Source organism: Sphaeroforma arctica (assembly GCF_001186125.1).
Source record: "Sphaeroforma arctica JP610 unplaced genomic scaffold supercont1.1632, whole genome shotgun sequence".
Taxonomy (NCBI): Eukaryota; class Ichthyosporea; order Ichthyophonida; genus Sphaeroforma; species Sphaeroforma arctica.
In genome coordinates, this window is record NW_014038926.1 from 2,132 (window position 1) to 12,689 (window position 10,558).

General features: G+C 45.4%; 2 protein-coding genes across 2 annotated transcripts; one reads left to right on the plus strand and one right to left on the minus strand.

Moving 5' to 3' along the window:
• Nucleotides 1–831: 831 nt before the first annotated feature.
• On the plus strand, nt 832–2,021 carry SARC_11327 (hypothetical protein; the record flags this gene model as incomplete). The annotated part of the gene is made up of 1 exon (XM_014294588.1): nt 832–2,021. A coding segment is annotated over one exon (1,125 nt), but the record flags the coding sequence as incomplete, so codon positions are not given.
• A 41-nt stretch (nt 2,022–2,062) lies between these two features.
• On the minus strand, nt 2,063–9,625 carry SARC_11328 (hypothetical protein; the record flags this gene model as incomplete). The annotated part of the gene is made up of 13 exons (XM_014294589.1): nt 2,063–2,682; nt 2,897–3,441; nt 3,700–3,879; nt 4,067–4,438; nt 4,589–4,756; nt 5,059–5,181; nt 5,646–5,905; nt 6,595–6,724; nt 7,111–7,293; nt 7,753–7,957; nt 8,125–8,463; nt 8,666–8,922; nt 9,334–9,625. Coding segments are annotated over 13 exons (3,196 nt in total), but the record flags the coding sequence as incomplete, so codon positions are not given.
• Between the last annotated feature and the right edge of the window lie 933 nt (nt 9,626–10,558).

Sequence of the window (10,558 nt, forward strand, 5' to 3'; positions counted from 1 at the left end):
GGGGTTTAAACTTTATAGTTCCACGAACCCCACTTGTAAAGGAACATATTTTGGTTTTTTAACACAAAAAACTATTGTAAATATAACAAACTGTAAAACCTCCAAAACAAAAACTCATTTTCGATTTTGGGTTTGAAACTTTGAAGTTAGAAGGATTCAGAATTTCTGCCCTTCGGGTTGTCTCCGAATTTTGTGACTTTGAAGTCTTGTGAAGGTATGGGTCAGTGGACTGTTAGAGCCAATATCAATCCCTGTCCAAATTTCTGCCAAGGAACAATATATAGTCGAAGGCCCCGGTTTTCTCAGCACAGTTTAACATGTTCGAGTACGAGTTTACAGAAGATGGTCCTGGTTCAGTACTTGAAGAGGGAACAATCTGCACAGTTTGCTTGAGTATCGCAAAAGAGCCATCGGAAGTTCAATGCTGCGGATCAGTTTTTTGCAACGATTGTGTTCGAAGATGTGTGAGCATGAAGGAGAGGTGCCCAAATTGTAACGTCACTTGCAGGGCGAGTGAGATTCAACCATCTCATTTCCTACGCCGGAGGCACAAGTCCATGCGCGTGAAGTGTATCATCTGTGGCGAGTGTGGTTCTTTGGTAAGTTGGTTAGTTGCTTTCGTGAAGTTATCATATTTTGTTTAAGCGACTGACATCAAAAGCTGGTGCATATATTTAAATTGCGTATTCAGCACTAGTGGCGAAAACAAGCACAGTATTTACAACTGTTTTTCTAAGAAACCAATTTTGCGCGATACTAAAATAGTTCGATACGCAACCAAGGATCAACACAATGGCTTTGTATTGATAAGTTCCTCCATAATTGACACAGGCTGATATGGAAAGAAATCATCCCGCACCTTGCGTTGATGACGAGGCAGACGAAGCGGCAGTTGAGGTGTTGACGACTATACATGATGTCGAGAATCTGGTGAAAATTCCAAGTGCGATTGGATCGAGTGTGGTAATTGAACTAAGACAGTACATGCAGGCACATCACCATGACGAAGACATACAGAAGCGTATTGTGGAGACCTTGTCTATACTTTCTCTGGAGGATGACAATCGTATCCCTCTCGGCCAAGTGGGCGTTCACCGGGACATTCAAAACTCTATGCGCAAGCATCTGCAATCTGTTCATATCCAACAGGCTGCCTGTGGCGCTCTACTGAATTTAATTTTTGACCCGGTGAATTGCCGACGATTGGGTGAAGCTGGTGTACATTTGGACCTATTGCGTGCTATGGACATGCACGCAAATGAGGCAGAGGTGCAAAGTGTAGCGTGTGGGGCCTTACTTAATCTTTGCATGGATCACGAGAATAGAACCAGGTTGGGTGCAGCGAATGTCCACCTTCAAATACGGAAGGCAATGCAGCGGCACAAAACGGACAGTGCTGTTCAGGCATCTGCATGTGGAGCACTTGGTTGCTTGGCCTTGAATCCGAAAAATCAAGTACGGCTTGGGGAGGCGGATATGCATTTTGATTTGCAACAGGCAATGAGGGACCACAGAGATTCGGCGATGGTGCAGAAGAACTGTCTGGGCACATTGCTTCTATTGTGCTGCACACCGGAGAACCGGTCTAAGTTGGCCGAAGCAAAAGTGTATGTTCAGATTCAAATCGCAATGCAAGCGCACAGACAGAATTTAGAGATGCAGATAAATGGGATCGGAAGTCTAGCAGCACTTACCCGCAAGGGAAAGCAGGCTACTTCAGCTATCGTGAAGTTGATGATCTACATCGATGTACAAATAGCTATGAGGACTTTTCCTGACTGTGTTGAAGTACAGCGGCTGTCGTGCTTTTTTCTTGGCAATCTTCTGAAGAAACGCAGAAATCAACTCAAGCTAAGAGATGCGGACTTTCGTCAAGACATACATAGCGCAATAGTACATCATTGGACCGACAAGGAATTACAAAACGTAGCTTTTATGGCTTTGAAACATATGTAAGGATCGTCACACCATTTAACCCACGATCCCAATGTTCAGACCTCGCATTTGACCTAGGCAACCGCTAAAGTAAAAATAGTAAAATCCATGCACTATAAATTATATACTAAAAGATGTTTATTGTTACTAAACGTACCATCACTTCGCATCGTGACGCTAGGTTCTGGTTTGTGCCGGGGTGTGATGTACTTGATGCAGACTCGCATGCTCTAGCTCTCGTATTTTCTACATTATTTCATGTGTATTTCCTATTTCGGATTCATTAGAGATGAAGCGGTCTCGCATTCTGACCCCGAGCATTCCTAAACATTGGGCCGCCCACGTTATGCGGATCGAATGTCGATGACATACACTCCGCAACTTCTCACACAATGGCAAGCTGTTTTGGCTCAGCACTCTGTGGAGTTTCGAGATCGCACGTTGACAGTATGTACAACTCGCGTTACTTTCTAGATACAACCTTTCATCGGCTGATTATAAATATGTTCTAGTGTTGTGGTTTAGTCAACACACGTGCACAGCAACCAGCCTAACAAACAGGTTTAGCACCCATCAAATAGCACGAGAATAATGCGCCAGGTGACTTAGCGTCTGCCCTTCTTCTGTACTGTGGTAAAGCCATCGTCATCCACGACTGGTGCGTTGTCCTTCTTGGGTGTGGGTGAAGGTCCATCCCTTTGGGCATTCTCGTTGGTGTTGCGAGGGGGGGCAGCGGGCGATGTCGCTCTGTAGTTTACAAAGAAATGAAAAGTTACGAAATTTGTATAAAATTTGCCTATGCGTTACATTGAAAACCTTCATCAGCGTACATATCAAAATAGCCAACACACACGAGAACACACATGCGTAACACATTAGAGCACAGCAATTATCCAACTAACCCTAAAAACAAAAACAAAAAACTCTACACCTCAAGCACCCAAGTTCGAACGCAACTCACCTGATACGCCCCCAATCCCGCTCAGCACCTCCCCTGCCCTGGTCGCGTCCTCCTCTGTCCGCGCCGCCTCCGCCTCGGGCTTGGTACCGGTCCCCGCCTCTAGCTCCACCCGCGGGGGGGTCATCCCTTCTCCAGCCACCACCGCCGCCATCGACCCTGCCCTGTGGTGCGCCCTTGTCGTCACCACGACGCGAGTTGTAGCCTCCGTCACGCACTCCGTCGCGGCCGTCTCTTCGGGGCGATGCATCTCTGCGGCCATACCCTCCGTCTCTACCTCCACCGTACCTATCGCCACCCCGGTCGCCGCCACGGTTGTTGTGGCTATCTCCACCGCCACCTCTGCGCCATCCACCGGCGGCCGGAGCTTCACGCTCACGTGACTCGTATCCACGTCTCTCTGGAGGTCCTTGCGCACGGCCAGCGTTGGGCGAGCGTTCATCGCCTCCCGCGGGCGAGTCGCCGCCGCGTCTCCAGGGAGCGCCACCAGCCGCTGGAACCGCGTTCTCGCGGGCACGCACGGCTGCACGCTGAGCCGCCATCTCGTCCTGAGTGGAGTGCAGGGAATAGTAATAGAAAAGATGAGTTGAGTGAAGGAACGAAAAGACGAGCGTGTGCAAGGTTATATATAGCCTGAGGGAATGATGGTGTGATTTTGCGGTATATATATAAATGCTCGGAGACAAATTTGCAAACAAACAAAGATGAATGCCCTTGTACATACAGACATGCTGTCGATCAAAATAAGTATGTTCTTGTGATAACTCCACAATTTTACTAAACCTGTTTACTCGAAATATGCTTACCAAGTCCTTCTGGCGTCTCTCTTTCAGGCGCTCCTCTGCCTCGACTTCGCGTTGTCGCTGCACGGCGGCAATCTCGTCCAACTTAGACTGTTCAGCCCTCTTCTCCTCCATCTTCCTCTGGTACTCAGCCTCCTCGGCCGCAGCACGCTCAGCAGCCTCGGCTTCCAAACGTTCTTCCTCCTGTTGTTTGTGATATAGGCATACGATTAGAATGCATTGACATCTTTCACGTGCAAACCCGCACCTTCGGCACAACCAAATTTTGACTAGTGTCTATATGCGTGTGCTTTCCGAGCAGAAGATATGCCCTAAACTGACCTACTACTCCCAACTGAGGAGATTAAAACTAGACGGGAACTAACTTTACCTTTCTCAGAGCCGCTGCCTGGCGTCTCTCCTCTGCGCGCTGTTCCTTCTGCTCTTCTCGCTCCTTCTTTCGCTGCGCAAGTGTGCGGGCCACCTCTCCGTCGAACTTCTTCTTGCGTTCCTCATAATCGGCCTGGGCCTGGGCATTGATGTTCTCGATGTAGAGATCCTTGTCCGCAGACATCTTCTCCAGCCGCTTCTTCATCCCCAAGTTCTTAACGTGCTGCTTCTCGGCGTCCTCAAGGATATTAGCGTATTGGGATTCGTGGAAGATGACATCATCAGCCTTCAACTGCTCACGTCTGGCCTCGATCTTGGGAATCTCTTCTAGACGCTTGGCACGTTCGAAGTGATCGTTCTTGCGCTCGATACCCTGTCATATTAGAAAATTTGAGCAGTTGTTAGAAAATCTACCAAGCTTTACCAATTTACTTTCAAACCCAACTTCAATACAATTGATACTAGATCAAATTCCGACAAGACTAAACTAGCGTACCACATTACCATACGCGTGCAGCCTTACCTTCAGCTTGCCCTGCATGTCCTTCTTCTCCTTCTCGAGTTTCTCGACTTGTTTCAGAATATCCTCTCTGTCGTTCTGCGCGGGCTCCACAGCCGCACGGATAGCCTCCAGCTCACGCTGGCGCTTCTCCTCTTCTCTGGCCTTAGTTTCTTTCTCAAGACGCTCAGCCTATTATATGTCAACCAATATATGTTCGTGTGTATGCAGGATACAAAACGAAGGTGCCCTCGACAGGTGCGACACATACATTTGCTTCATTTTAACTCAAATTTTCCCGAGTTGGTCGCCGAGAAACAGAGTGTAACACCCCTCAGTGCACATACTACTTTCATCTCTGGGGAATAGATAGAACCCAGGGTCAAGTATCATCATAAACGAGGTTTATGAACATGTTTGTTAGTATATACTGATGATACTCTGCTTCAAACCTAGCGGTGCACAGTTCATTTTTAACTGTACAATACACTTACCTCAATCTTGGCATTCTTGACGCGTTGGGCCTCCCTCTGCTTGGCCGCAGCCTTTGATCGGTTGGCAAGAGCCTCCTCTTTCTCCACCTTGCGATTCTCAATCAATACCTTGCGCTCAAGGTTCTGTGTAACATAAAACAATTGTGACTTGACTGTGTGAGACCATGTCGTCCCCGACTACAAGATGTGTCGATCTACCGGCCACATTGGTTGCTTGCAGAATGCATATAGGGCAGAACGCAATAAGCAAAGACTTGTCTGAATTTGCTAGAGTGCGACGAAGATTCCAACTTTCGAGAGAGAGGTTCAGAGGAAAGAAGAAGGACTCATAGATGTTGAGGTGGCTGATGAGCTTAATTTAATAGGCCACCCACTCGCCACTATAGCATTGGTCATCATAACATCTCTCTCTCGATAGCTTCTGCTTGGGTTTATTTGTCTTGGTACTAACAAATAAAGCGCACTCTGTAACATTATATCAAGACAACATACCAAACCTCCATGAAACACAGTTTGATCAGAAAAATCCATTCCATGAACGGTAATTATATGTATATATACACCTTAAAAAAACAGCGATTACTTACCTTCTTGTGTTCGCGTCCCATCAACACCACGTGCTTCTGGAAGGCAATGTGCTTGCGCTGAGCCTGGTCAATACGGCGTTCAGGGTAAATCATACCCATAGCGTTGTGCAGACCTGCGGAGAGGTCCGTTAGCATGTCACGCATGTAAGAGGACTGCATAGCGCGCGACGAGTGGAATGCGCCACCAGAGCTGGCATCGTTGTTGTCGGTGGCTGCTGTTTCGGAACTGTAGAACAGATCGGCGCCGAATGTGACGGTACCTAAAGGTGTTGAAATTTATATAGAGTTTCAGTTGATGCGTGAAGACACTGGAAAAATAATCAACACGTGTTGAGGGAGTGGACAGATACGAGAAGGACTATAAATGCAGACGTCCGGGATTGCGTGACATGAAAGGTGCACAGACGCGGACTATAAGAAGCAAAAAGGAGCCCTTCAGAGAGTAGACGGAATATAGACCATTGTGAGCCAGCAATCGCGGATATATATGGAGCATTTTAATATCAATATCGAGAGAGAAGCTCAGTGGAAAGAAGAAGAACTCATAGATGTTGAGGTGGCTGTTGAGCTTAAGTTAATAGGCCACCCACTCGCCACTATAGCATTTGTCATCATAGCCTCTCTCTTGAATTGTCGTTCATGAATCAATCTACAACATATATCTTTCGTAGAATTGGGTACAAGACAGGTAAGGCGACCACCGATCAGGCATAGTAGGCGATAGACGCATCTACTATGTGTCCATTCAAAGTCCTGAATTGGTTTCGCTCGTCTACAAATACACACTGCAGATGCATACATCCATCAAAAATGAAACCAGCTCACATACACAGCACCCGAAATAAAGTACCCCTTGTCACCACACACACTCCTCCACTACGCTAACGAACGCAATTGATGCAGCAAGAATCTAAAACTAACCGTAACCCTTGCAATGTGCACGACATACCTGTGCGGTGATTGAGACGAGCCTGTAGAGTGTCCTTCTTGACAGCGTCCACGATAAACTTCTCGATCTCGTGTCTGGTGCAGAATTCAACAAGTGAGCACAGGGCAGACATGCGCATCGTTTGGTAAACCTGCAGGGAGCGTAAGTGTGCGTATATTAGAGACAATGGAATGAATGTGTGTATATGTACTGTTGGTATTTGAGAGAGAAGGGGTGTCCGAAGTGTGTCCGCCCAACGCCGAAATATGTTCAACACCAGAAGCTCACACGGGGGTTTATCCACCACAGGTCTATACACTCACTCATTCTTCACCTCATCAAACAATACATATAATATATAAGAGTTTGTTATGTACATGATCCATAAGCAACTAAAATATGCTTGCTCCACTCAATATACACCCAAGGATGCACTCTACATGCAAGTTACGATACTGGCATTCGTGCCTGCTGTACGAAAGAAACCAAGCATTCAGAAGTCATGAGAAAATACAAGCCACTTGCACACATGCATACCTTGGACAGCTGTTGCAGCAGACGGATAAGTACGTTCTGGCGCAGGGGTGCGAGGTACTTGGCAAGCGAGGGTTCCGCTTCAATGTACTTCAAGAGTGGGGCCATTTTCTCCTTCATTTCGAGAGGGTGAAACTCATTTTCCACCCAGTGGAATAGCTCCTGAAGCTCGGGGTTGACGGCCGACTGCATATGTAGAAGTGAATGTGTGAGGATTGTGCCGCAAAAGTGTGTCTGACGTGTAAGAGCGCAGATGAGCACTACGCCGCGAGGAAAATGGCAAACAGATTTGTCACGAGCTCACTGGACCACCGCCCCTGACGCGTCAGGTCAATGGCAGTGCGATCAACCCTCGCCACACATTCAACCCCAACCATGGCATATAAACTTCATTTACTTTTCAAAGCACTATTCACTCAATTCTACAGATACACTTTATGAGGCAGTTACCGATTAACAGAACTTTGGTTGTCAAGATTGGCTATAAACAAAGGCGAGATTGCAAACCATATACAGATACTAATGTGATTACACCACCCAGTAAATTCAGCTCTGGCGGACAATACCCATTCATCCCATAATAAGTAAAAAGCCGTTAATCTGATGACAAGCCAAAACGAATATAGGCGAAAACACCTCACTTACCAAAATATTCTTGCTGCGAAGATCGTTGATCAAAGACACACGGGTAGGGGGTGACTGTAGTCCCACATATGAAGCTAGCTTCTGGTTCTTCTCTGCGGCAGAGCTCTCAATGTCCAGGTGCGACTTCTCGGGCTTTACGGGGATGCAAAGGGTGGCAAGCAACACATTGGTGGCCATACGCGAGCTTTCTTCCTTTGTCAGATTTCTATGGTGACGAATATGAGGGTGGGGTATAGGTGAGAAACCCGCTCGATGGTATTAACAGTTTAAAAAAAATATCACGTATTCACCCGTGGATTAAAAAATGACCTTCAACGATCTGCCATGGAACATACAACGTGGGAAGGTCAGTCGGAACAAATCTAGACATACTTCTTCTGCTCTGTAGACATAAGGAACAGTCTCTGCCAGGCGTAGGCGTGGAACGCGTGGTTCTTGGCCTCCCAGAAGACGGCGTGTAGCTTATCAAAGTACATGGCCATCATCTGCGGCTTGGGGGCCTTCTTAGACATGCTCATGAGCTTGTGCAGATCGTCGATACTCTTGAACGCCTCCTGCCATAGCTCCAGAGCACCAGCGGCCTCTAACTGTGAGAAGCGTGTGTCGATCTGCAGGCTGAGCGACTCCGGGTTGCTGAGGTTAATGTTGTTGGACTGGCTGGCGTACTTCTTGACGTTCTCCAGATGCCCACGGAGTAAGTCGCACAGACGTCTAAGCAGATCAAAATGAGGCACGTCAAAATAGGGACAAGGATGAGAACAGGTGACCAGGAGTTATTAATTCTAGTGCTCTACATAAAATTGGGAGTGAGCTGGAAATATTGCGCTTTCACCATTGTCGCATGTTGCAAACGACACGCACAGTAGCTTATTAATGAAACACAAGCACGCATTATAATATTGACGTTACACACCTGAACTCTGTCTTTCTCTCGTATTTGGTACAGAACACAAACGCGTGCTCGGCAGTCTCCTTGTACAGGACTTCCAACTTGGGGTTGTTCTTCAGAATCTCAAGAACAGTGCGGTACGATTCCCATAGGAACTTCAACCACGGCGTCACCACCTCGCGATCTGTGCGATCCTGCGCGTTCTCAGTGGTAGTAGTGGCAAGCAGAAGATCCTCCGGGGTAGCATCGTTCTCCAAATCATCGACCACGATATCAGAGGTCTGTGTATACCCGTGGATGGATGTGTAAAACGTTAAAGATGCAATTAGGCTATGGCATGGCCAGATATGTCAATTTAAAATATAAAAATGGCGTACACTATACCCGAGTGTATTGTCAACAATACTTGGCGAATTGGTCATCGCGTAAAGCTGTTGTTACCGCTCAACTGTAACAGTGGGTCTGAATAAGAATTCTGAACAGAAATCATGAAACTTGCTCTCGATAGTCCAATATTCAATTTCCTATTCGTGCCTACTAGCATAACATGTCACTCTTAAAACAATCGGACGCCTCTTGTTGTAGCAAGAAGTATACTGACTACTCAATTCGGCATGAACATTAAATGTCACACTGCCACAATCGAACACCTAACAATATCAAAGAATATTTTTTCAGTCGACATCGCTTACCTCACTGCCCTCGGCTTTCTTAGACGCCTCCTCAGCCTTCGACTCGGACATCTGGATAAACTTGCGAATGACGGTCTCTAGTGAACCAATGCTGACATGCTGGCACACGTTCTTGTACTGGTGCAAACCATCCTTGGCAGTCTTACCGCGCTTGAGATCCACACATAACTCCAAGAACAGGGTGATGATGGATTCAGACGTCTTGGTCCAGGATCGGTGACGTTTGCTGGTGATGACATCGTGCAATGCCTTCAGAGCACTCTGTGTCTTACCCACATCAATGAGTTCTGTATATAATGCACGTACACATTTATTAGATTTTATCCTTCGTGTATGCGATTCGTATGCGAGGTAGAGTACGCCTGGAGGAAATCGGTGTTAACGATGCAGTGCTACACCAATCGAGCTCGCATACTTCAGTCCTTTCAGATACGCCCGACTTACATCAGTACCAAGAATGTAATACGACATGACTATCCCGTAAAATTTTCGAAAACAAAACCAACATTTACAACAAAATGCCCGATGGGGTAATCTGCGACATATGCCAAAATGATGAAGAATATATAAAGAATATATATATATATATATATATATATATATATATATATATATATATATATATAAGTATGTATGTATGTAATTTTAGTTTATTAGTATATATATATTATAAATAAATAATATGTAGTAATATATATATATATATATATATTTGTGTGTAAATCAATATATAACCGTATATGTATGTGTATGTATACGTATATGTATATTTGTATATGTAAACGTATATATATATATATGTGTGTGTGTACTTGTAAAAATACGTATGTTTATATAGATATATATATTAGTATGTAGATGTGTGTGTGTGTGTGTTTATGTATGCCATTATGTATGTATGTATGTATGTACGTATATATGTTTGCATGTACATATATTTACATATATATATATACATACGTACAAATATACAAACATACCGGAACTTGTACGTATACTTGCATATTTATAAAATTCTATACGTTTATATATATATAAATATGTATATATATATGTGTGTGTGCGCGTGTGTGTGTATGTGTGTACGTGTACGTGTGTGTGTGTACGTGTGTGTACGTGTGTGTGCGTGTGTGTGTATGTGTTTCTATGTGTGTGTTTGATGTGTGCGTGATTGTCTATGTGAGTTTATGTGTGTTTGTGTGAACATGATTATAAATACATATGG